This window comes from Dryobates pubescens, chromosome 31 (genome assembly GCF_014839835.1).
Source record: "Dryobates pubescens isolate bDryPub1 chromosome 31, bDryPub1.pri, whole genome shotgun sequence".
NCBI lineage: Eukaryota > Metazoa > Chordata > Aves > Piciformes > Picidae > Dryobates > Dryobates pubescens.
Genome location: NC_071642.1, coordinates 368,523 through 394,300, shown reverse-complemented (window position 1 = coordinate 394,300; position 25,778 = coordinate 368,523). Strand labels below are relative to the sequence as shown.

General features: G+C 59.5%; 3 protein-coding genes across 5 annotated transcripts; 2 read left to right on the top strand and 1 right to left on the bottom strand.

Moving 5' to 3' along the window:
* Positions 1 to 8,144: 8,144 nt before the first annotated feature.
* Positions 8,145 to 17,008, bottom strand: ARRDC2 (arrestin domain containing 2). Of its 3 annotated transcripts, none has more exons than XM_009901112.2 (8): positions 16,553 to 17,008; positions 11,562 to 11,628; positions 11,292 to 11,439; positions 10,848 to 10,950; positions 10,319 to 10,575; positions 9,853 to 10,012; positions 9,434 to 9,585; positions 8,145 to 9,343 (listed from the first exon to the last, which is right to left on the bottom strand). In XM_009901112.2, exons 1-8 carry the CDS (start codon positions 16,815 to 16,817, stop codon positions 9,290 to 9,292), a joined length of 1,206 nt encoding a protein of 401 aa, XP_009899414.2. In that variant the 5' UTR covers positions 16,818 to 17,008; the 3' UTR covers positions 8,145 to 9,289. The 3 variants fall into 3 exon arrangements, with proteins under 3 accessions (XP_009899414.2, XP_054031108.1, XP_054031107.1); XM_054175133.1 differs by lacking the exon at positions 16,553 to 17,008 and adding an exon at positions 12,557 to 12,906 and having other exon boundaries at positions 11,562 to 11,658; XM_054175132.1 differs by lacking the exon at positions 16,553 to 17,008 and adding an exon at positions 12,527 to 12,905.
* Positions 17,009 to 18,065: 1,057 nt separating this feature from the next.
* PEX11G (peroxisomal biogenesis factor 11 gamma) lies at positions 18,066 to 20,378 on the top strand. Its single transcript, XM_054175155.1, has 5 exons — positions 18,066 to 18,131; positions 18,209 to 18,397; positions 18,541 to 18,719; positions 18,909 to 18,959; positions 19,619 to 20,378. The coding sequence occupies exons 1-5, from the start codon at positions 18,066 to 18,068 to the stop codon at positions 19,845 to 19,847; spliced, it is 714 nt and encodes a 237-aa protein (XP_054031130.1). The 3' UTR covers positions 19,848 to 20,378.
* Positions 20,379 to 21,821: 1,443 nt separating this feature from the next.
* LOC104300740 (ectoderm-neural cortex protein 1) lies at positions 21,822 to 24,757 on the top strand. The gene is made up of 2 exons (XM_009901058.2): positions 21,822 to 21,842; positions 22,220 to 24,757. Exon 2 carries the CDS (start codon positions 22,235 to 22,237, stop codon positions 24,002 to 24,004), a length of 1,770 nt encoding a protein of 589 aa, XP_009899360.2. The 5' UTR covers positions 21,822 to 21,842; positions 22,220 to 22,234; the 3' UTR covers positions 24,005 to 24,757.
* The last annotated feature ends 1,021 nt before the right edge of the window (positions 24,758 to 25,778 follow it).

Sequence of the window (25,778 nt, the reverse complement as noted above, 5' to 3'; positions counted from 1 at the left end):
AGCTGAAGGTGTCAGCGCTGACTTGCTGAGAGTGCAAAAAATAAGGGAAAGGAAAATGCCTAAAGGGGGTTAGCAGCGCGGGGAAGTCCGGGGCAAGGCGCCGTCGGTGACTGCCGCAGCTGCCAGCGCACGACTCTGCCTCTTCGCTGCTGCTTTTGGCCCCACTCGTGCTTTGGAAGAGATTTCACCAAAATGATGCTCACAGCACTGACACTCGAGGGGGGAAATCTCGCCGATGCCTCCCGGAGATAACGCAGCGGGGCCCATCTGAACTTCGGCACCTTCCCCTGGGCTGGGGTTTTCATGGCTCTGCCTGGCGCTCCGGTGATGGGGATAGCTGCCGCTGAGTTATTCCTACAGCCGGGGGGTCTGGATGCGTTCATCGGGACGCCCCAGGACCATGACCGCCGCTGCCGTGCCCACTGGCGCCGGGCACCGCAGGTCCGAGGCACCCAGCTGCCGGTGAAGCCACGAGGTGGCACCAGCTCCGCATCCCCACGGAGCTTCCCGCACAGGAAATCCATCTGTGACTGCCCACTGTGCCTCGCCCCAAGGCCGCTGCGTCACCAACAGCCTCCATCCTTGCCCTCCAGCGCCCCAGATCCCTGGGGATCAGCTGGAGGCTGGGGCTCGGCATCCTCCAGGTCGCTAAAAGCCATCTGGGGAGATCAGATGTAGAGATTTCCATCGGGACTTGGGCGATGCGGGGCTTGCTGTCTGGAAGCGTTGGGTTACAGGATGGCTGCGAGCACTCACTCAGGTTTCAGCCTAGCCCCTGTTTACAGCCCGGTTTTGGGGCCGGAGGGAAGTGGCTGCGGGGTCAGGGCTCAGCTGGGTTGGGTGGCAGCACGCACACAGGGCCCGGCACGGAGCCAGGGCTGCCGGTTAATCATTCCTTTTCGTGGAACAAGTTCATGCCAGGACAGCCGGCCCTGAATGCTGCACCCTGGAGAGACGGGGGGGGGGCACTCTACAGGGTTCCATCCCACCCACGGCACCCCTCACATCCCCGCGACAGAGCCGTGCATCCTTCCCCGCGTCTGGAGCTGGTCAGTGCTCAGTCGGGAGCACGGTGCCGCGTAGAGCCCGCAGGCACCGTGCCGGGGAAAGCTCATTAAAGGCAGCCTTCCCAATTAGTGCGAGCGAGCTGCTCGGGACCGCCTAATAGTTTAAACTTCACAAGGCTGTTTTCCAAATGAGTCCCCCGGAGCTGCTCTGAGCCCAGTGACCCGAGGACAGCCACTGGGACCAGCTTCTGCAGCCAGGACATGACCTTCTCTGCTCCCCCATCCGGATCCGACCCCAAGCAGGACCCAGACGCGCCGAAGGGCATCGGCTACGCCTGGCAGAGCTGTCACCACCCGCAGTGTGAGACCAGGCAACTCATTACACTAAATGTAGAGGCAGATCTGGAATAGCTCCGGGGCAAGCAGCAAAAGGCCATCGCAGCAGGGGGAAAAAAAAGCAAAAGCTGAGCCCTGAGCAGGGGGAAGCATGTCTGGGTCAGCACCCTCCCCAAAGGAACTGTGGGGTCCCCCTTTAGGAGGGCTTCGGGGTCAGGCTGGGATTTTGCTCCTGGATCAAGGAGTTTAACCTCCTTCCCAGCCTTGGGGGAAAACAGACCCCAGAACAACAGCCTGGGTTTAGCCTGGGCAGTGAAGAAGCTTGCAACCCTGAAGCCCCTTCCCTTGCCCATCCGTCCCTCTCCCAGCCTCTTCCTCCCCCCCAAGCCCCAGCCTGGAGAAGATCAGATGCCAGCAGTGTTTGATCCTAGTCCCACCAGGAGTCGTGGCAGGGAGAAGGATTATTTGCCGGGCAAAAAGCCACCACTGCCAGGGGTGACACAGTGCCACCCGCTCCCGGCAGAATTAGGTGACCATTCAGGAGCTGCTTTGACTTCATCTCTAAACAAACAGACCATTCCCTGGGACACAGGGCGTTTAAATTATTATTATTATATTCATTAAGCAGCATTCACAGAACAATTTCGGCTGGAAACCAGCTCTAAGGTCACCCAGCACCACCATGGCCACTAAACTGTGGCCCCAAGTTCCATGGCCACAGGGGTTTTGAACACCTCCAGGGACAGCGACTCCACCAGCGCCCTGGAGAGGCTGTTCCAGTGCCCGACCGAGTGCCAGGCGGCTTTTCCCAATATCCAGTCTAAACCTCTGAGGGCTGCATCCCACTCAGGGGCATTTCCCACCCCATCAGTACCCACCCCACCCCCCGATGGGGATGCTCAGGTCTCTCTGTGGCTGCTGCAGGGGAAGTTTTGCTTTTCCTCCCTAAGAAAAAAAGGTGGGGTTCTTCCTCCCCCCAGCCCTGCTGGCACAGGCACCCCAGCTGTGCCCATGGAGTGGGGAAGGGGCTGAGGGTACCACAGCTGGATAGACGGCCACAGCTGGATGGACAGGCGCTGGCCACAGCTGGGCTCAGCTTGTTTTCGAAGCCGTGAGTATTCTGGCGCCGGCCTTTCGCAATCGGCGGTGTCACCACAACAACACCAACTGCAGTTTGACTTCGCAAACAAGGTCCGTGGCCGCTCAGCACCCCTGGCTCGATCCTGCTCACGTCAGTCTCAGCCCTTTGCTGCAACAGCTTCACCCGGGCAAGCACCATTTCCAAACCCGGGAATGGAAAATGCCCTGAAGCTCCATCACGATTAACTATTTCATGGTTCCCCCCCCGCACCCGGAGGGGCTTGGACCTGCCCTAGATGCTGAATCGCTGCATAAATCCCAGCGGGATGCTGCGTGCCCCAGTGTGTGAGCCAGGAGGAGCGGCCAGAAGCCATCCTCTCCCTCTGCCGCGTGAGAAACACCAGGCTGAGGGCAGGAAGTGCTGTTGCGTGGAGTTTTTTTCTGCAGTTTTCATGTTTTCAGATGGCTGCCCCAGGGGAGGGGGCAGCTCAGCCTCTGGCACAGCCGAAGCTTTCCAGGCTTTGGCAACAGCCCGGTGCGGCCAAGCCACAGAGGATTCTTAGAATTATTAATAGGGAATTATTTTTTATTTTTCCCCAACCAAGATTTTGTAATAACAATAACAAAAGACCTCATAAACAAAGGCTCTGGGAGCCGGGCGGCGCTCCCCCAGCTATCGGCTGATCGCGAGGGAAGGACGCGGTGCCCTTATCAGCGCACACATTCCCTGCCCGCCTGGCAGCAGAGCCAACCAGAGGTTTGCAGCATAAACATATTTTGCTCGAGTGGCCGGGGTTGACCTAAGGACAGTGGCTGGGTGGGAGGCAGAGCCCCCCTCAGAGCCCCATTTCTGCAGGAGATCCCTGTCCACGGCACGCGCCCCGACGAGCCCTGCAGCGATAAACACAGAGCCAACCCCCCCCACCCCCACCCCCCAGCCCGCTCCCCCCGTGTTTACCAGCTCCTGGCAGGCAGATTGACTCACCCGCATTTTTTTCACACACCAAACCGCTGGGGAAGCGGAGCGAACCGGCTCGGGGCCCCTCGGCACCGTCCGGCAGTGCCGCTACCACCCGCCCCGCCGCTGCTGCCCGCCGCGGCCACCTCCAACCGGCTGGGACCCCTCCAGGCTATCGCTGCCTCCATCACCGGGCTGGGATGTGGTGGCATTTACACAGCTGCCGGGCAGGAAAAGCTCTCCTGCACCACACAAAGCCCTGCATGTAAAAGTAATTGGGTGAAGGCTTGCTAACGAGGTCAGTAAAAAGGGAGGGGGTGAACCGTAAAGCCCTGGTGCTGAGTGGGTGTCCCGCGAGCTGCCTTGGCCCTTTCTTCTCCCCTAAACTGGGGTTTGTTGGCCCAAGGATTTTTGGCCGAATCAATCTCCAAGCTGCTGCTTCTTTCAGGGTGAGGGCAAGAAAAAAAGAGCAAATCCCTGTTACTGGAGACTTTGAGACTGGGCAGCAGGAGCAGGGATTGGAGCTGTGAGGTTTATCAATGTTGCCCCATTGCACTCTGAGCAGGGCCAAGATGGGGGAAGAGGACCAGTGGGAGTGACAGCCCCTTCCTCTTCACCTCTAAACTGGATGGCTGAGTCCCCACCAGCACCCAGAGCAGCCCGCCAGGGCCACTGGCATTCTGCCTGGTGCCAAACACCTGAGTCAGATGAGGGTTTCCACACGAGCTGAAGCATCACCCGGGAGTGCCAGCAAACACGGCCCAGGGTGGGGAGCAGTGCTGGGAGCAAAGTCCCACGGTGGCATGTCCCTGGCACAGGGCACGGCTGTGTCACGCACAGATCTCAGCCATTCCCTGAGTGATGGCGTGGGAGCTGTGCCACTTCCCCGTTTGTGCCATGACCATCCCCACGTGCCTTGTTTGTGTGCCAACACCTCACATGCTGCCATGGATGACTCGGCGCGGGAGGTTTTTGTTTTAGTGTTGTTGGTTTTCTCTTGTAAAAAGCCAAAATATTTGCATCCCCGCAGGGATGGCTCCGGGTCACCAAGCCCAGGATGCTGCACTGGGATCCCAGCAGGGGAGGGGACACCCAGCTCAGTGGGGAGGGTCCCTGGTGGCACCCTGCGCTGGCAACGCCGTGCCCGCTGCAGCCCTGGGTGTTTATACATAGACATGTTTGTGCGCGGCACCCGGCTCCCTGCGGCTCCCTGCGGCTCCCTGCGGCTCCCTCTGCCTCCCTCCTTGCTCCCAAACAACTGGAGAGAAGTCAAAAAAGTCATTAAAAGTTTCCATTGCCCGGGGCAGGGAGCAGGGACTGCACAAGGGCCTGAGCAGGCCCACAGTGAGCGACCCCAAACTGGGGGGGAGTCTGCCCCAGAAAACCAAGGGGTTTGGCTTGATACAGGGAATCAAGGTAGTGGCATGCTGCTGGCAGCCCATGGCACCAGCCAACCTCATGGCAAACCCATCAGCAGTGTCACCCAGCACCAGTGGGGCTCGTGGGGTGTCTTAGTGAGCACCACAAAGCCCACTTGCATCACCACTGTGCTCCATGGGGATGGCACACGCAGCATTGTCTAGCCGGCTGCTCCAGAGCCTGGCTTTTGACATAAACCAAGCCCAGGCTTTCCCCAGCCTGCCCCTGCCCCGGGAAGGCCTTGCTGCCTGCGCTGGCTCCGGGGAAAAGCTGCAATTCCAGTTGAGCCAGCAGGGAAAGCCCCAGCACGGGGACCTGGGGACTTTGCCTGTGGCTTCCATGGGTGGGAGTGGTCCCGGCAAAGAGCTGCTGAGTCAGCAGGTGGAGGATGGTCACGAGGCTGCTCTGGCTTGCTGGGGTGCACAGCTACTTCCCAGTGTCCCAGCAGAGCTCTGCCACTGCCATGCAAAGAGATGTCCCTAGAGATGCTGCCATGGCCAAGCTGTGCTGGTCAAAACCAAAGCAAGGCCCGGTGGTGCAGGGGACTGTGTGCATGTGCCTGAGGTGCTCAGAGACCCCCTGGCACAGCATGGGTCAAGCAGGTCCCCATGCTCCTGGGCACCTATCAGCACCAACTTGCTGCTCCTCAGGGTACAGTGGTGCCAGCCATGCCCTACTGGCTGCAAAGATGCTGAATGCGAGCAGCACATCAACCATGTCCTGAGCTGGGTGTCCCCACCTGGGCAAAATCCAGAGTTGGCATCACCAGCCATGCCCCTGCCACAAACAGCAGCCCCTGGTGCTCCCACGATGTGTACTGGGGTGAGCTGTACCCTGCAGGGCTTGGCCCAGCTGGGATGGAGGAAGGTGGCTCCTGCTTTGGAGCTGGATGGGTGCCCGGGCTGGGAGGCAGCAGTTGTGCAGCTAATCCTTGGCCCTTGCAAGCTGGTGCTGGCACACTCTGTCCCTGCCAGTGCTGGGACAGCTGCAGGCTCTGTGTGTCACCCTCCCTGCAGCACAGCCATGCTGGCCCCCTGCCACTGACTGCTGCAGGAGAACAGCCTCGAATGAAGGCCATGGCTTCCATGCTGGGACTGAGCATCCTCCAGGGACTGGGAGAAACGGGGGAGGAAGGAACAGCCCCTCAAGGTGCTGCAGAAAGGGGCTGCAGGGCTGTAAGGCGCAGTATGGGAGTCCCAGCACCCTGCAGCGCTGAGAGCTGTGAAGGAGGTCCCAGCCCCTCAGTGCCCGGGGCAGAGGGAGTCCCACTGTTTGGAGGGTGAAGGACAAAGAGGAAAAGTGAGAGGAGCAGAGTCGGGGGTGGGGCGGGGGGGATGGTGGTCTTTCCATGCCCCTTGCAAGGAGCAGATTTTGCCGGGTGGTCTGGGAAGCATTTTCCAACAGGCAGGGCCAAGGGCTATAAATAATCCCAGCGCGGCAGTTGCACAACCAGTCTCCGACACTGGGTCTCTGGGCCATGGCCGGCATGGGACCGTCTGGGCTCAGCAGAGAGAGACCCTGCAGACCCCCAGCCCCCACCTCGCTGTGCCGATAAACAGGAGAACAGCTTGTGCTGGGCAGTAAGGACTTTGGAGCTGGGGAAGATAAACAGGCAAAGGTTGCAGGGAGCACTGCTGGTTGTGAAAGCACTGCCCGGGGTGGGGGCTGTGCCTCGCCCCAGCTCCCAGGATCCCAGACGAGGTATTTTTAGCCCCGCCGGGATTCGGGGGCACAGCCCTTTGCTGGCAGGGGACCCAGACCAGCCGTGCCCCCTGCCTCGCCGCGCTATTGCCCAGCCTTAGGAGAAGAACCCTGGAGGCATTTGCAAGAATTCCTGCTGGAAAGATCCCTCCCACGTGAGGCGCGGGAGTGGTGCCCACTGGCATTGGGTTCCCCATCCCGGAATGGCCTGTCCCCATGGCTGTCACCCTGACGTGCATTCCCAGAAAGGCTCAGGAGGATGCGGGGGGTGCTCGCTGCTCTCTTCCCCCTCAGCCCTGGGAATAAACAGCTCCTTGTGCGGCCGCGGCAGATGATCAGGGTCTGACCGGCAGCCCCCGGCCATCTCCACCGCTCGGCGCTGGCCAGCACAGAACGGCCTCCTTGTGCCGTGCTGCGGCGTGGCACAGCTTGCCTGGGGTGGGGTTGATCACAGGGTTTCCTTCGGAGGCATCTTGAACCAGGGGGTTGCAGTGCTACAGGTTGTGCCCTCTTTGATGTCCCCCAAAGCCCTGGCACTGAGCCCTGAGGCCACACAGCGGCAGCCACCACTCCACCAGGGGCAGATTTGGACACGCATCAACCCCAGCAAGCATGCAAACAAAGCCAGTGCCAGGCTGGTTAATCTTCTCCTGAGGAGGATTACTCAGTGTGCCCAGGGATGCCAAATTAAAACACAGATTCGAATGAAGGTTGCATGAGCAGCAAGCTCACAGGCAAACTCTGGGCTGGGTGATCTCACCCACGTGCCACAGCTGTGAGCAGCTCAGCAAACAACAATGAAAGCAATACATGGGGGGGGGGAAGTCAAATCACATTCCAGTGGCAACACTTTTTTGAGCAGAGTCTGTGGAAGGCAGAAGTAAAGCCCTACCTCAAGTACTGCTTTACACGTGCTAAGATTTGCTGCATCAGTGCAGAAATGCTGCTGAAAAACCAAATCCCAGGCCCAGGAAGCAGGTGAAGTAGCTTCCCTGATCCCCCTGCACAGCAGCCCTTCCCAGCTGGCCCCATGTGGGTCTGCTCCCAAACCTCCTCCAGGAACATCTGAGCCACAAGAGCGTCCTGGATCCCAGATGGAGCTGCAGGGTCCCTGCCTGTCCTGAGAGCCCAAGGAGGAAGAAGCAGCAAGCATGGAAAAATAGAACAGGAGCACCTGGGCTGAGCTAGTGAGGGGGGAGAGGTCCAGAGGTGCATGGAGATGTTGGAGCTGGGGGCATGGCACAGAGCATCAACTCTTAGCACTGGCCCCAGGAAGAGGAGTGAGCTCTGAGCACAGAGGATCAGCCCTGGCCGAGTGGCCCAGTTAATCCCAGTACAGAGTGGGACTGAGTGCAGGGTGGAGCTGGGCGCCCGTGGCAGGGAATGAAGCAAGGGCAGGGAGCATCCCGACAGCCACGTGAGCTGCAGCGCTCCAGGCAGTGGGAAGCAGAAAGGCAGAGAAAAAACATTCAGGCAACATCTTGTGTGTAAAGAATTTATTTGGAACAAAGCTTCCCCAGCAAAAAGTGGTACAAAAAGAACAGAGACAAGAGTGGTCGTTACAAAAGTGTTTACAGCTAGAAAACAGAACTCACCTGAGCAAGCTGCCGGCAGCAGGGCAGCCCCAGGGGGGCGGCCCCCAGCACGCCTGGCTCAGGGGCGCGCCGACGCCAGCAGCCCCGCGGGCAGGACTGGCTCAGTGAGGGAATGCTAAGTCCTCAGCACCCAAACCCTGCTCAGGTCCTGCTGGAGTGAGAAGAGTCAGCCCCTGGTACCACACTACAAGACCCAGTTCACCAGTTCCTGTGCCAGTCAACACAGGGTAGTGCATGGTGAGGGCAGAGTCAGGGCCACCAACCTTTCTAGAGGCACAGGGTCAAGCTTGTCCTGTGCAGGACTCCTGGTCCTGAATGACCCTTCAGCTCCACATCTCCCACTCATGGCTGTCACCAGCCTCAGAACGTTCTTGGCCACCAGCAAGATGCCAGAGCCACAGCTCCAAGCCCCCATGGTGGGTACTGAACTTTGGGGGCTGGTTTTCAGCCCCATCACAGGGGAGGCATCAGCACACAGGGCAGGTTTGGTGCCAACACACAGGAACCAGTTGTCCTGTTCTCTGTGGCACCTAAGCACTGCCACAGACCATAAATCCCAGGTCCTCTGTCCTGGTAACAGTACGTGGAAGCCTTTATAGTTTTGGCAGGCCAGCTCTAACCATTCCTCCTGTAAGCATCACCAGGCTTGTGGTGGTCAAAGATTATCAGCAGTAGACAAAGTCTCTGCTTCATTTGGGCAGAAAAAGGCCTTTTAGTGAGCTGCAGTACAGGAGCTGCAGTCCTGCTGAGCTGCTACAGAAGGGCTGCAACTCCAGCACCACAGGACTCGAACCCGAGAAAAATGAGAATATTCTCTAGAAATCCTACAATGTCTCTCAAACTCCTGTTTTCCATGACAGGAGTTGCCAGAGTATGGCCACGGCAGGTAAGGAGAGAGCAAACATCCTCCCTTTGAGCCCAAACATCCTGGGGCAGTTAACCCTCCACATCCTGCCCAACCGCTCCACGCTGAGGGCTCTCCTGTGCCCTCCTACCATGCACAAGTCCACCACAGCAGGCTCAGCGTCAGTCCAGGCCTACCAGTGCCAGAGCAGTGAGCAGACCTGGGGTCTTGGCACTGCAGGAGCTCTGGTCTCGCAGCCACCATGTCCCCATTTCCAGGCCAGTGCTGTGAGGGTGCAAGCTTCCATCCCAAGGGATCACCTCTGTGTCAGCCACATCCGATGCACTTCTCAGCAGGTCATGCAGCGCGGACGGATGTTGTCTGAAGGAGGGTTTGGATCAATCTGCAAAGCCAAGGTTCCAGTCAAGAACCCCAGCAGGGGGCACATCCCAGCTGCTCCCACCAGCCCTGCTGGCTCAGGAGGGTTTGATACCTCTGAATACAGTGGAGGGGGTCGGAAGCGAAATTCCTGGATGTAGGCGAAGAAAGGACCCTCCAGGACGCTGCCGAGCTCACTGCGGCACGGTGGAGCCAGGCTCTGCTCAGCCTCAGGGCTGGACACAACTGAGGAGTATTCCGGAGGAGCTGAGGAGAGAGCAGAGCCATCAGGGAGGAGGAAACACTCTGCACTAATGGGAGACATGCAGGTAAAGGGGCTTCAGATCCACTGTTGCCCAAACTCCCCCAGTTCCCAGGGAAGGAACCCAGGAAATTCAGCACCACAACCAAGCAAATAAAGCAAACAAAGCAGAAATTGGTTCTGGAGCAAGAGAAAAGGCTGAGAACTGCTCTGACCCACACTGTGCACAAGGAGTTGCAGCACCCAGATCCCAGGAAGAGGCAGACCCTCACCCTCCGGCTGCTCCGGGATGGTGCTCAGCCAGTCCAGGCTGAGGCTGTACTGGCTGCTGACGCTGGACGTGCGGCTCCCAAAGGGATGCAGTGGGATGGTTCCGATGACCAGCGGCAGCTCCAGGAGCAGCTTGGACGTCCCGGGAATGTCCACACAAACCTGCAGGAACAGGACACAGGGAAGCTTAGCTCTGGGCATTTCCCCAGTCTGGAGGAGATGAGATCTCCCCAGAGTGCTGGCTTGAGCTGGCCAAGAGGGAATTCTTGCAGCAGGATGCAAAGGGAGATGGAAATGCTCCAGCATGAGCCCTCGTGCTGTGTGTGAGGGGCAACGGGACTGAGACGCTCAAGACTACAAATCACCAGCCCCAAAATACCTGCACTGGCCTAGAATGGGGACAATGAACACAGCTCTGGCGAGAAGGGGAAGCTGGGATGCTGGCAATGCTTCCCATGGGGCCCTCACCTTCAGGGAGTATTCCACCTGGAGGATGCGGCACTGCAGGATGGAGGGAGCCACCGGTGGGATCTTCAGTGCCCGCCCGTGCCACACTTCCCGCTTGCCTGCTGCGATGGAGTCGCCAACAATGCTGGTCACCACCAGCCTCTTCTGCTTCTTGGTGCCCCGAGCGATGAAGGTCTGGGTCTGGATGATGGCCACCTTGGGCACCACTGCTCGGCTAGTGCAGTTGTCGATCTCGGCAAAGATGGGGATGAACTCCCCTGGAAGAGAGATGCTCATGCTGGAGGAGCCTCAAGGGGTTCCAGGGCAGGATCACCAAGGGCTTGACAGACTGTCTGCCACCGCAGGCACAAAGGCTTAATGTGAAGGGAGCCTGTCCTGAGGAGGTTGCCCACGTCAGGGGCACTAAAGCTCTCTTGGCTGATTTCATGCCAGATGTTATGAGCCCAGTTCACAGCAACCTCAAAACTCCTCCTGCTAGGGTCTACCCCAGGACCTGCAGAGGTTCAAGGGCACCTGTAGGTGGTCTCACCTGGGGTATAGCCTCTTCGGTCGATCTTGGCAGTCACAGAAACCTGGCCACGATTGCAGTACCAAGCACGAGCAAGTTTCTCCTTGGCACCGGCCTGAGGAGCCTGGAGAATGGGAAATATTTAAGCTCCTTAGTAAGCAAGAATGAAACTCAAAGTGAGCACCTCCCTGGCACCAAGAACCTGCTGGGGAACATCAGCAACTTCTTGGCTGTCTGATGCAAGAAGCTGTCGCAACACACACTGAAGTTTCCAAAACCTAAGAGCCACAGATGCTCTCTGCCTAGCCCAGGTAGTGCTGAAGGGCACAAGTCACAGGGGGGCAAACATTCCCTCTGGGCACCAGGTCTGTGTTGTAATGCCAGAGGGGAGGCAGACACCTTCCCCATGGGCTTCCAGAGAAGTCTTGGACGCCAGTGCCCCAGGGTGGGGCAGGTGGAGCTCACCAGCAGTGCAGGCGTGTTGATGTCGATGGGTTCAATCACAGTGAACTCCTTCTTCACTTTCCTCACTGCTGACCATGGCCTGTGCAGTTTGGCCTTCACCCAGTAGCGCACGTTGCCGTGCTTGCCCTCGAAGGAGGTTGCCAGGGTCCTGTGCAGAGGCAACAAGCAATTCAGAAGGGCTCTGCTGCAAGAGCCTTGTTTGTGAGATGCCCTGTCCCAAGCAGCTCCTCTCACTCTTTGCATTAAGGCAGCAAACCCAGGGTGACTTACTCGGGGAGCTGGAAGGTGAAGGGGAACTCGTGTCTGCCTGCCTGCAGGATGGTGAGATCACCATTGTCTGTGGACAAAACAGATTTAAGACGATTATCTCCCTCCTGCAGAACTTCCTCCCTGGGCAGATGGGTGCTGGAGATGTACAGCACGCAGCCAAGGGGCAGCACAATAGCACAGGAATGCTGCCAGGGTGAAGCTGCAGCAGCAGTCCCAGCTGTGCCCCGGGAGCTGGGCACGTCCCACGGGTGCGGGGCACTGTCTGCTTCCCACATGTCTCCAGGCACGCTCGATCCAGGGACGTTCCCCGGAAGCTGGGCAGCCTCCCGAGCAGGCTCTGCTTCACGGTGGCTCACGAATGAGAGCCCGGGGTGCCCTGCCATGCCAGGAGCAGCTCTGGAAGGGTGGGCAGCCAAGCTGCCCCCGTGTGTCCCAGGATTTGCACCTCGATTCTGCCTGCACTGCACAGAGCAGCTGGAGCTGGAGGGAACCTCTGGGGATCTTCTAGTCCAACCCCTTGCTCAAACCAAGCTCTTGAACCTCCACAGGAGTCTTTCAATGCTGCTCCCCTGTCAGAGAGCACCCACAGCAAAGGGGGAGCCTCGTGTGGGGTGCTCCCTAATGGGGGTCCGGCTGCACACACCAGCACCCCAGAGTGCACTCATTAATTGAGGTGTCTGCAGAAGACCCCTGCGCCCAGTTCCCAGAGCGCCCAGATCCTAAGGCACCCCTGCACCCCCATTTCAGCTCTTTGGGATGACGTGCACCCAGATTTCAGCTGCTTGGATGCCAATGCATGCAGTTGCCAGAGTGTCCCAGGCACCCAATCTCAGCGGGTTAGGGGGCTGTGCACCCAGCAGTCGGGGGGCTCCAGGCTGCCCCACGTCCCTGCTCTTTCAGCCCCTTGCAGCCACATCTTCGCACCCCGCGGGGGCTGTTTGGGTTCCGGGGGGCCAGTGCCGTACCTGGGGGTGCCAGCAGCGTGTCCCGGTGGCTGAGAAACTCCACCTGGTCGCTGTAGCTCTGGGTGTAGGCGGTGCTGGAGCCGGCGCTGCGGGACTCGGTCCAGTGGACGCGGGCAGCGCCCACCGCCCGCAGCCGGAGGGCTCCGACCCGCGCCGCCGCCGCCAGCTCAAGAACCACCCGTCCCGACACCGCCTGCCCGGGGCTGAACGCGGCCGGCACGTCCCTGTCCGGCCCTTCCAGGAAGATCAAAAAGCGTTTGAGCCGATCGAAGATCATGGCGAGCGCTCCGCTGCCTGGCACAGCCCGGCCCCGCCGCCGCCCGCCCCACTTTAAGTGCCCGGCGAGCCCGGGGGCGGCCCCGGCGGGGCGGGACGGGACGGGACGGGGCGGGGCGGCCCCGCCGGGCTCTGCAAAACAAGGCAGCGAGCATGTGCGGGACGGCCCCGGTCCCGGCCTCTTCCCCGGGGTGGGGGGGGTACTTGGTCCCTATCCCAGCGGGGCTGTGGGGTGTCCCCGTTGAGTGTCCCCAGCTCCTCTGCCTGCCCCGCGATCCTGATGCTGCGCCCGGACATCCCGGGGGGTGTCCCGACCATGGGAATATGTCCCGGAGGAGGATGGTTGAGGAAGCTGAGTGCTGCCAGCCCTTCTGTGGACAACTCCTGGGAAGTTGTTCGGTGTGCCTCTAAATCCCTCTCGGCTCCCATCCTGTGCCCATCCTATCCCTGCCCTTGGCATTAGCACAGATCGGTGCAACCAGGGCCAAAGGCAGTGGCTCCGTCGGGGGATTTCTCCCTCGGAGCCACAGCTCCCTCCATTCCCAATCCTGCAGAGCGAGGGCTGCACTCAAATCCCTGTTTTTCCTTTCCCAAGATCAGAACAGGCTGCAACTGGATCTGGGCTCCCCGCGTGGCACGGCCAGGCCGACTGGCCGGGGAGGAGAGCTGGACTGGGACACAGCCTTGCTGATTTCTGAGAAATCAAGAACTGGCTCCTGTTCAGCTGTGCAGCTGCAGAGGGAGCAATCCATCTTCCCCAAGCTCTGTCAGCAGGCTTGCACTGTTTTTTTACCAGCTCATACTGGTGTTCATGGGGTGCTGCTCCAAAAACCCAGTGCCAAGTTACACCTGCATGGATCCATGCCGGTGGCAGCATCTGCTGCTGCTGCCAGGGTAAAAGGCACAAAACCTGGGAGCTGGTGATTCCCAAGGCGGACACCACATCAGCAGCACCACACGATGTTGTGCAAGGGAAGAGAAAGGGGTCTGCTCCACCCACCACACCCCCAAGGGTTAATGCAGCTTTAGAAACTTCTTCCTGAATCCTGATTGTCACATTTGCAGCGATTCAGAGCCCCAACCCCGGGCACAGACTGGAGATGAGACAAAACAGGCTTGAAAAATGTTGCTCAGCATTTGGCTGCCCAAGCTTGGAGCATTTTCCAGTTGCTCCCAGCCATGCTGGGCAGGACCTGCTGTGCTGAACTGGGTTGATCTCAGCCACCAAAAATTATCTGGGCTGAAGCTTTGCAAAGCTTTAGCTGTCTCCAAAGGCCAAGTGCAGTGCTCTGTGTCCCCAGAGGAAGGGGACTGTGTTCTGGTTTCTGTTCCTTGCCACAAGCAAAAGATGAATCACGGTGAAGGCTGCCGAGGGAGCCTGCGGGCAGCCAGAGAGGGGCTGGAGGCAGAACAATCACAGCCTGAGGAGCAGTGATGCCAGCTCTGAGAAGGTGCCAGGTGTCCCCACCACAGTGCATGGTACCATGAGAGGTGATGGGGCTCTAGAGAGGGGCTGGGTCCTGAGCTCCATCCTGTGCCTGGCACCCTCCTCCTCCCGCCTGCCAGCACACAGCCCTCAGCCTGTGACTCAGCTTCGCCCACGGGATGAGCATCTCTGCAAACCTCCCTCCCGTGTCAGCTCCACGAGACGGCCACAGCTACCCCTCGGTGCTTCCACGCAGAGTGGGAAGCTCCCCTCTCACCAATCTGGGTGCCCAGCGCTGGGAAAGGGACTCTCCTGTTTCCTGGGATCTCCAGGTGCAGGATCTGTGGAACCTCGGCCAAGAGCTTTTGCACTCAAGAATTCTCCTGGGTGCCCAACCCCAAAAAAAGCCCAGGCCGAGCTCAGAGCACGAAAAGATCTTCAACGCTTCAGCCCCACCTAGAGTCTGGCCGGGCTTAGCCAGTCCCGATGTGAGCTGACAGCCTGCACAGCTCAGGGCTTTTCCTTCCCTGACCTTTGAGATCATCCAGTCCAGCCAAGGTCTCTGAGCCCACTCCAGCTCCTCAATGTTCCAACATCCTTCTTTCACCCTTTCTCTTGTCTCACAGCACAGCACCCCAGCACCGGTGCTCACTACCCTGCCAGGAAGCCGAAGATAAAGTCAGGGCTGAGAGGAGAGCAGAAGGCAGGGCTCTTATCTGTGCTGAGCTTCCCTCCTCTGCACTGCCTTGTTACCATGACAAAACTCTGCATTTTTAACCACCACGCAGGCACAGCTGATCTCATCCCGAAGCAGCAAGAGGGGAGCAGTCACGGGGACCTTCAGGTGCTGGCATGTTTTCAGCAGCTCCTTGCCAGCTGACATCAGGAAGGTCCTCACACTGCTGGTGGGGACAGCAGGACAGAGCAGGATCCAGCAGGATCCCGAGGGGGACATTGTGGCTGCAGAGCAGCATTTTTGCACAGCCTACAGCTCCAGAGATCACACAACTGTGTCCCTCTCAGAAAGCAGAAAAGGAATCCACACACGGACAGAGACAAAACAATCCCAGCCCCCAAGTTCTGGTGAGGCTCTCTGCTCCCAGGGAGCCCAGCTCAGCTCTCCCAGCACCACAGGGGAGGGCCAGAAACTGTCTGCTCAAGCTACAGGTGTGCAGGGCACTGACAAGGCCCAGCAGCCCCTGGCCAAGTGTCCTTCTCCAGATGATTCCAGGGGCTTCTGTCATCCACAGTCCCAGCAGCAAAGGCAAAAGGCACTTGCAGCAGCTTGTGGCTTCCCTACAGAGCCTGACTGCAGGGGTAACGGGACAAAACTCACCCTGTGACCTTACAGCTACTGTGGACACCATCCAAACACTGCAGTGACCAAGTGCTGGGGGGGTCAGGGCATGGGCATGGCAGCTGCAAAGGCCATCTTCAGGCACAGCACAGAGGAGCTGCTGCCAAACCCCAGAGAGTCCAGAGCAATGCAGCTGTTGGGAGATGACAAGGAGCAGTCATCCAGAAAGAGTGAATGTGACCCCCCCAGTGCAGTCCAGAGACAAGAGCAGCTCCAGGAGGACAGTTCACATCAGCTCACATCCTTGTTCCATCACTCCAGTTTCCTCCTGCAAGCTCTACCATCGCCAGTTAGAGCTGGCACCACTTTATGGGCTGCACTTGATCACAGACACAATCAATGCCTTCATCATGAGATAAATCCTGCAGCCATCTCCAGGGTTGGGTGGCACATGGCACTGTCACAGGTGACAAGGCCATCAGAAGCAGGGGAAGGCAGAGAAAGAGCCCCAGAGCCCCAGCTGTAATAAGTGCAGAGGCTCAAGCAGGCAGACTGATCAGGAGAGGCAGAGCTAAGGAGCAGCTGGGCAGCAGAGCTGTCCCACATCCCTCAGCCCTGGACCATTTCATCCCAACCAAAGCAGGCAGTGCCTTGTCCTCTCACTGTGCATCTAAGCAACGTGCTAGCTGGGCATGTGGTGCCCGCATGAGGAAACTGAAACCAAATATTTACTGAACTCCTAAGTGCTCTTTCCACACTTGTGAACAGACAGCGCTGCACTGCCCTGGGCAAACAGAAAATAGCCACAGCTCGTTCGTGCTCAGCAGGCTGCATCTCGCAGCCTCCTGGAAACCAGCAGCAAAGAAACCCGCAGCAGAGGTGAGCAGAGGGTGCCCAGGTGGCACAGCCCTGATTGAGCTGCAAGCACCCAGCAGCGCAGAGGCCCTCCTGGAGGGAATTGCCACAGCCCAAGGGGCTCCCAACCCATCGCCCTGGCGCGGACGCCCGCCCGTGTGCCCAGCCTTACCGGGGATGAGCTGGCAGCGGCGGTGCAGGAAGGTCTGGCAGGCAGTGTAGTCGCGGTAGACGATGTTGAGCCCCACGCTGCGGCTCTCCAGCCAGTGCGCTGCGGCTCGGCCCCGGGCGCAGACCTCCAGCGCCCGCAGCCGCAGCGCCCCGCGGAGCTCCAGCCGCACCCGGCCGCGCAGCAGCTCCCCGCCGCCGTAGGCACCCCGCAGACTCCTGTCCTCCAGCTCCAGCGCCAGGCTGCGCACCCGGCCCGGGAGCTGCATAGCTGCTGGCCCTGCTCCCCCAGAGGCTCCGAGGGCTGCTCCTCACCCGGGAAGAGGAGCACAAGACCGGGAGCTGCGCAGCCTCTCAGGGAGGGGAGGAAGAACAAAGGCTACAGGAGATCCCCAATTTATCCCTGCCCCTGCCTGGCCTGGGACCGTGTTTTGCTGTGGGGCTTTAGCGTCAACCTGACGTGTGTGAGGCTGAGGCCAGGGCTGCAGAGGGGAGCGAGGGGGTTTTAAACCGGGAAGGACTGCAGGACGGCCGCTTATCTCTGGGCTGCAGGCACTAGCGACGTGCAGCTGGGACGTGCCCTGGGCTGCGTCGGCAGGGAGGGAGCTCACACACCGCCAGCCATACCCAAAGATTTCACATGGCTGTGGGAATCAGGGAGGCTGCAAGGCCTTCCCAGTTCAGGCGCTGCTGGGAGGAGTGGGAGAGGAGTCTTAGACTCTTGCCCCCCAGGCCAGTTGTGCTTTCTGTGTCTGAAGTTGCATTGGCATCTGCATGCTGTGTGGGACCAGCGTGGGCTGCGTGGTTAGGGCAGGACTTCCATCTGCTGGCAGAGGGAATGGAAATTAAATTCAGGCCAGTGCATTAGGAGGCAGCATCAGAAAAGCCTTGCAGTTGGACTTGCAGTCACAGGTCTGTGTGGTTGTCGACTAGAGAGAGAAGACAGGGCCCTGCTGTCAGCACTTTGCTAGAAACTTTTGCCCACACAGCAAACAATCCTCAGGGAGAGGAGGCAAATGAAGAGATCTCCTGGGGAGGTGTTGGTGCCGGGGACTTGGAGCCATTGCCCATTCCTCACCCGTGGGCAGGGGGTGACTCTGAAGGGAGGTGTGGGGACAGGGGAGGTGAGGCCAAGGATGTGGGGGTCTGCGTGCATGTGGATGTGTGACTGCAAGGGCACTGCCACCGGCTGCAGAGGCCCCCGGGAGCTCCAGGCAGGCTTCCGAGCAGGTTTCCCCGCGATCAGCCCGAGCGCGGCTCGGCGGCAGGGCTGTAACCGCCCCCGAGCCGGGGATCTGGCTGTCAGAAAGCGGCTGCCAGGCGCTTGCCGGAGCCCAGCGCTCGGCCCCCAGCCGAACGTGCGTCGCCTCCAGCAAAGGAAGGCCGCGAGGGGCGCCGGGGCCAGGGGCGGCGGCCGCCGTGCAGGGCAGGCTGCGGCAGCCACGGCCCCGAGCCGAGGCGACAGCTTCCGGCCGCGCCGCGCGCCGGGCCGTGACGTCACTTCCGGGAGCGTTGCCATGGCGGCGAGCGCCTTCGGCGGCCTCGTGGCCGCGCTGGAGACGCACCGCGGCCGCGACCGGGCGGTGAGTGCCAGGAACGGCCCCGTAGGGCCCTGTCCTGCCGTTACAACCGGGTCTTCACCGGGCTGTGCCTTCCGCAGGTCCGTGCGCTCTGCTATGGCTGTCAGCTGGCGGGCGGGGTGCTGGCCAGGCCGCAGGCCTCGCCGTCCGGGCTGCCCCGGAGCCTCCTGGCCGTGTCGGCCCAGCTGAGCGCCTGTCGCACGGTCCTGCGCCTCTTCGACGACTTCGCCATGCTCAGCTACAGCTGCGACTACGGGCTGGGACCCAAGGTGAGCGCAGGGCAAGGGGTGCAGCAGCACCCACAGCTGTGGCTATGGGCTGGGCCCCAAGGTGACTGTAGGGCACGGGCTGAGCTGGCTGCCGCCCCGGCTGCGCCACAGGCACCTAGGCGTGGCCCCCATGCTCCCCACAGGACGAGGACTGCCTAGTGCGGGGGCTGTCGGTGCTCTGCAACCTGGCCAACCAGCTCTACTACCCCTGTGAGCACATTGCCTGGGCGGCTGACGCTGGCATCGTCCGCGTCGGCTCTCAGAAGTGGTGGACTCTGAGCACGGCGCTTTGGGCCTCCTCCCTGCTCCTGGGCATCCTGCGGTAAGGCTGGCAGGGAGCTGCAGGCTGTGGTGGGAAGGAGACAGGGAATGAACTGCATTCCCTGTAGCCAGACTAATGTGAAGTAGCCTCCGGGCTGCGGGAGGGTCTCTTCCTCATGGATGCACTTAACGCTAAAGAAAAACCCTCCCCTTTGATGCTAAAACAGAAATACTGCTGTCTTGTTTTCAGATCCCTGAGGGTCTTGTTCCAGTTAAGAAGAAAGCTGAGGCAGCACAAGTGGTATGATTCCTCTCCAGCTAATTTACCCAGGAGTGTCTGCTCTCATTTAGTATCACAGAATGGTTTTGGTTAGAAAAGACCTTTAAGATCATCCAGTCCCAGCATTAACCCAACACTGCCAGCACACAGCTTTGAAACCCCTCCAGGGATGGGCACTGCACCAGTGCCCTGGGCAGCCTGTTCTGGGGCTGGACAAATTGTTCCTCATGTCCTACCTAAACCTACCCTGGGGCAACTTGAGGCCATTTCCTCTTGTCCTGTCACTTGTTCTTTGGGAGAAGAAACCAACCCCCACCTGGGTCCAGCCTTCTCTCAGGGAGTTGTAGAGAGCAAGGAGGTCTCCCCTCAGTTCCCTCTCTCCAGGCTGAACACCCCCAGGTCCCCCAGTTGCTCCTCACCGGCGCTGTTCTCCAGACCCTTCCCCAGCTTCGTTGCCCTTCTCTGGACCTCCTCTAGCCCTCAAGGTGTTTCTTGGAGTGAGGGCCCCAAAACTGAGCTCAGCACTCAAGCCTCACCAGTTCCCAGTACAGGGGTACAGTCCCTGACCTGCTCCTGCTGGTCACACTATTGCTGATTCAGCCCCAGATGCTGGTGGCTGCCTTGGCTCACTGCTGTGAGCTGTCACTCTGGGCTACCACTGATGCTGCCTTTGTCTCCAGCAGTGCATCTTCACCCTGGAGTCAAAAGGAAGTGAAAGCCCAGGTGAAGGCTGAGGTTCTAAGCATCCTCACAGCCACAGCAGATCTCTCCAATGCAATCCACTGGCTGCCTCCAGGATTTCTTTGGGCTGGACGTTTCCCTCCCTGGTTAGTTGGTCTCCTGGGGACCATCTCTTCCCTGATTGGCATCTACCAAGCATCTGGAGGAGGAACTTCTGAAGCTGTATAACCATAATTAAGCTTTGGGAAGCCAGTTTTCCCATGGTAAAAAAGCCTTTGGTGAGGGAGATGCATTTTACCTCTTGGGTGTTGGTGGCTGTATTTCCACACTTCCTGTAATTGGGGCTGCAGTCAAGGTATGAGTAACAGGATTGATTGCACTTTATGGGTTTATCACTCTTTATCAGAGAAATGAGGTGAATCCTCTGAAAATCAAGATATTGGTAAAATAGGGAGGGAAAAAGTTTCTTCCATCCTTTCTTCCTCTGTCCCACAAGACAAATCCAACCCTCCAGACTTTGCTGTCACTTGAAAGAGCACAAAGTCAGTGTCAGGTGGAGAAACTGCCACGGTCTGTGACACTCAAATTCTGAGGGATGAATCCTGCAAGTTCCAGCTCAGCACTCAGTGCCTCACCCAAGCCAGGGAGGTCACCCTGGGCTGGGGATGTTTTTTGGAGCCCAAAGCAGATGTCCCAAGCACAACCAGAAGCGAGCAAGTGGCGTTTCTTCAGAGGTGAGCGGGGAAAGCAATAGCATTGGTGAGCCTGGAGAGGCTTTGCTCTGCGTTGCTCACGTACGGAGAAAGCCTGGGAGCTGGGAGCTGAGGCTCCCCGGGAGGTGGAGCAGCGGCGCCGGCCTCCAGCTGTGCCTTTAGGGAGTGCCGCCGGGTGGAGCTCTTCCACCGAACAGTTGCAGCTTTAACGTATTCATGGCCTTCAAGGACCAGTCAGACCAGTGCCAAGTTGAGTTTTACAGTTCCGTTCCTAGGCGGTGCCAATAATAAACGAGATGAATGCTTCAGAGGTGGCCTTGAGTGATTCTGTTCCTGATAAGAGGGCAAATGTTCTTTATCTGCTTCTAGAAAGCTCCAAAGGGTGCCGAGGCAACAGACTTTGTGCTGCATTAGCTGCAGCTCCTCATCCATCTGTCATCAGCCTGCCTCCCACCACCGGCTTCTGAGCAGCTGACTGCAGCCGTGGGAATGCCTCTTTGGAAAGTTCTGCTGAGTCTGTGCCCTGCTCGTGCTCCCTGCCAGGCAGGGTGGTGCTCACCCCATTTCCAGGAGGCTTAACTTGCTTCTGTGGTGGTTTTTGGCACAGACAAGGGAAACGTTCTGCCTCTGTTCAAAGAGCAGAGTGAGGTCTTGCTGTGCTCTGGCCTTCATCTGTCCTTGCTTGATTGTCAGGACCTTCACCCTCTGATGCCCACTTAGTACAGCTCTAAACCCTGCTTTTAATGATAACATAGAGAAAAGATGCATAAAATGGTCAAAGTGTTTGCTGCTTCTAGCTTCCAATTTTATACCACAGGGCAAAGATGAAGCAAACTGTAGTCATTCAGCTGTTCCCTAGAGTGGGTTTGGTCCCCAGTGACACTATTTGAGCACCAGTGGTGGTTGCTGACTGCCTGGAGCAGCAGTTAGTTGCTAGTTTTTGGCACACGACCTTGCACAGGCAGACCCCAGCCTCCCAAAACCTCGGTTTTTTTGTTCCATTTTCCTGCTGCAGCCACCAGCCCAGCTCCGCTCTGCGCAGGAAAGGATTTGCTGAGCAGGGACAGTTCGTTCCGGCCGTGACCTCCCTGTGTCAGCAGGCCGGGATCTAAAGGCCACAAGCTCAGAAGCTGCTGATCGCAGCTCAGGGCCCTGGCTCCCGCGTTTATGACCCTTTTATGGCCGCGTTACGCCATCGCCCGAGCTCCGGCCGGGCTTAGGGAGAGCACAGCGGCTGCACCGAGCCCTCTTCGGCTGCATAAGGCTTGCGGCCAGAGGGAGCGGGGCTGCTGCCCCGGCAGAGCTGTTCCGGGCCGTAGGGAGCGGCCCGGTACGGCGGAGCCCCGGCGCCGTACGCGCCTGCGCAGCGCGGCCCCGGCCCCATTCACAGAGCGCGAGCGGATGGACTGCACCCGCTGATTGGCTGCTCCCCGCGCGGGGCGGAGCCAATGGCAGGGCGGCCACGCGGCGCGGGCGGGGAGCGGCGCAGAGCAGGGAGCGGACGGGAGCGGTGAGTGCGCGGGGAGCGGAGATACCGGGGCCGGGGGGGGCAGCACCGGGGCCGCGCATCGCCCCCACGGCGCCACTGAGGCGTGCCTCGCACCGGCACTTGGGCTGCTCGGTGCCCCTCTTCGATCAGGCCCTGGGCGAACACCGCCGCTGTTGGACGAGCTCTCCGAACTCCCCTTACCGACTGGGCACCGCATTTCCACTTCCGAGCTCCCTTTACCGACCGGGCTTTGTGTTCCCACCTCCTAGCTCCCCTTACCGGTCGGGCTCTGCGTTCCCGCCGTCGTGCTCTCGACGCAGCCCACCGGTGCGCTCCCAGCCGCCCCGCGCTGGTGCCGGCTCAGCCGGGCTCTCGGCTGACTCCGGTTCTCCCTGCAGCGCAGCCCCAGCACCATGTCCGTCAGCAGCCACGAGAATCGGAAGTCCCGCTCGAGCTCGGGCTCCATGAACATTCAGCTCTTCCACAAGCCGGGCCACGCCGACAGCCTCCTGACGCAGCTGAACCTGCTCCGCAAGCGGCGGCTCTTCACCGACGTGGTGCTGCGTGCCGGGCACCAGGCCTTCCCCTGCCACCGTGCCGTGCTGGCCGCCTGCAGCCGCTACTTCGACGCTATGTTCAGCGGTGGCCTCAAAGAGAGCAGAGACGCTGAAGTCAACTTCCACGACTCCCTGCATCCCGAGGTGCTGGAGCTGCTGCTGGACTATGCCTACTCTGCCCGGGTGCTGATTAACGAGGAGAACGCGGAGTCCCTGCTGGAGGCTGGGGACATGCTGCAGTTCCAGGACATTCGGGATGCTTCGGCTGACTTTCTGGAGAAGAACCTCTGCCCTGGGAACTGTCTGAACATGCTGCTGCTGTCCGACGCCCACTGCTGCGAGCGGCTGCTGGAGCTGTCCTGGAGGATGGCGTTGGCCAACTTCACCTCACTCTGCAAGACCGAAGACTTCCTCCGTCTGCCCAAGGACAAGCTGCTGGAGCTGGTGGAGAGCGAAGAGCTGGAGGTGGAGGACGAGACGCTGGTCTACGAAGCTGTTATGGGTTGGATCCGCTACGATTTGCCTCGGCGCCATGAGGATCTGCCAGAGCTGTTGCGCTCGGTCCGCCTGGCCCTGCTGCCCGAGGCCTACCTGCGGACACAGGTGGCCTGCGAGAAGCTGGTGACCAGCCACAAGCTGGGGGGGGAGATCGTGGCTGATGCCGTGCGCTGCAAGATGAAGATCCTGCAAAACGATGGCCTTGTGACCGGGTGCTGCGCCCGGCCCCGCAAGGTCAGCCAGGCCCTCCTGCTGCTGGGGGGCCAGACCTTCATGTGCGACAAGATCTACGTCCTGGACCAGAAATCCAGCGAGATCATTCCTGGTGCTGACATCCCCAGCCCCCGCAAGGAGTGCAGCGCCTGCGCCATCGGCTGCAAGGTTTACATCACCGGTGGCAAGGGCTCTGAGCACGGTGCTTCCAGGGATGTCTGGGTGTACGACACCCTGCACGACGAGTGGGCCAAGGCTGCCCCTATGCTGGTGGCGCGGTTCGGCCACGGCTCCGCTGAGCTGGACCACTGCCTGTACGTGGTGGGAGGTCACACGGCCGTGAGCGGAGCCTTCCCGGCCTCCCCCTCCGTCTCCCTCAAGCAGGTGGAGCACTACGACCCACAGCTGGACAAATGGTCCCTGGTGGCTCCGCTGCGAGAAGGTGTGAGCAACGCCGCCGTGGTGGGAGCCAAGATGAAGCTGTTTGTGTTTGGGGGCACCAGTGCCAACCAGGAGAAGCTGCCCAAGGTGCAGTGCTTCGACCCCTGCCAGAACCGCTGGACGGTGCCCACCAGCTGCCCCCAGCCCTGGCGGTACACAGCTGCTGCCGTGGTGGGCAGCCACATCATCGTCATTGGTGGGGACACGGAGTTCTCTGCCAGCTCTGCCTACCGCTTCCACAGTGACACCTACCAGTGGTCCAAGTTCGGGGACGTCACTGCCAAGCGCATCAGCTGCCGTGCTGTGGCCTCGGGGAACAGACTCTACGTGGTGGGAGGCTACTGCGGGGCGCAGCGCTGCAAGACGCTGGACTGCTACGACCCTGCGTCTGACACCTGGAGCAGCGTCACCACTGTGCCTTACTCCCTCATCCCCACCGCCTTTGTCAGCACCTGGAGGTACCTCTCTGCCTGAGCCCCGGGGTGGGCAGGCACCTGCAAGGTGAAGAAGTTGCCTGTAACTTTGTGCTGCACAAGCATTAAACCCTGAGGGGAGGTGCAGGTGGAGCTGGCCTGGAGTTGTCCTAAGGAGCAGCCTTATGTCAACAGCAGCTCCAGAGATGTGCTTCCAGGCCACTGGTGCGGGACTGAAAACCCTGCAAGGAGAGAGAACTTCTCTTTAGGTGCTGAACTGCTGCGGGGAGATCCTCAGTATAAATATCAGGAGCCTGAAGCTGGCATCCCAGCCCTCCACTGAGCCTTGGTCTGCGCAGAGTCTGGGAATGCTGAGGGGGATTGGATGTCCTCCCTGCTGCAGCAGGCTGGGGGTTCAGGGCTCTGGCTGGCAGGCTGTCTGCAGGAGCAGGGACAGACTGCGTGGTGCCATGGGGGACTGGCTGCTGGTTTTAGCACAGCCTGCTCCTGGTGCCATGGGTAAGCTGCTGGGGGAACCCAGAGCTCTTGTGGGACGTGAGGGCTGCGAGCTGGTGCCAGAACAAGATTATAGCTAGGATTTGGTCCCAGAATGGTTGGTAATTGCTTTTGTAAGACAAGCCCTGTCTGCATATAAACACAGGGTTTCTCTGCTTCTAATTATTCTCTGGTGTCCCTTTCAGGCCCTTTTTTTTCCCTGCTACACACCAATTAACTCCTTTACAATTTGCAGCTGTAATGAAACCTTTCTAAAGGCTCTTGGCAGCGAAGGTGCCAGTGGATCACAGATCCCAGCAAGGGAGCGATCCTGTGCCCAGGTGGATGTGGTTCATGTAATAAAGCTTTCTGCCATGCTTCAGAGGCCTCCTGGGTGCAGAGGGAAGCAAGCAGGCACCTCACCAAGGTAACAGCCTTGGAGGTTTCAAGGCCTGGGCAGTGTTCTTGGACTTGCTGCATGCTAGTCTCGCAGCAGCCTCTTCGCGCTGCAGGCTGCTCTTGCCCATGTCCTGCTCCAGACAGCACCTGCTCCAGGAGCACCCCCTCCTACCCAGCAAGTCTGTGCCCTGGATGCCAGCTCCTGCATGGATCTTGGCAGCCTCTGAGCCACTTCTCTCGATCCCCTTCCTTTGGGGCAGAGAGGGGATGAGCATGGAGTGACTGACTTGGGCTGGCAGGTCTGTCCCCTGAGGTAGCAGAAGGCTGCCAAATGTTCTCCTGACTCCTGTGCTCTCAGCAGGGGCTGGAGGGATATTTTTTTACTTCTGTCGTTGAGTGTTTTGGGTTAAGTGATAATTACTAAAGAACAAAGGAAGCTTCCAAGTTAACTTGCAGTGGGCTCTGGACTGCTCTGTGTGACCCTGCCTGCAGGCAGCAGCAGAGGCCTGAGATGTTGAAGAGGTGACAGCACATTGCTCGTGGGCTGGTTCTGTACTTTTTGGGGTTTATGCAGCAGTTGTCTGTTTATTACTCAGCCTGGAGCTGCTTCAATAAATCTGAATAAAACCCATTGTGTCCCTTGCCTGCTCTGCTTGCTTAAGCTGCACATTTTCCAGCCCATCCTTGAGATAGGGCTGAGCAGAGTAGCCAAGAACATTCCCTACCTAAGCCCAGACCTCCATCGGCCAGCGAGGGCTCACACACTTGGGCAGCTCAGGTTTGGTCCTGCCTTCTAGCTTTGAAGGACACAAAGCTGTTTAGAAGTCCAAAGGTGAAGCTGTTCTCTGCCCTTGCATGGTCACCCTCTGCAGGGCTGCAGTTCCTTACTGCCAGAGGGAATGGAAGGAAGTGCTGCCATGACTGCCCTGCAGCTCTGGGCC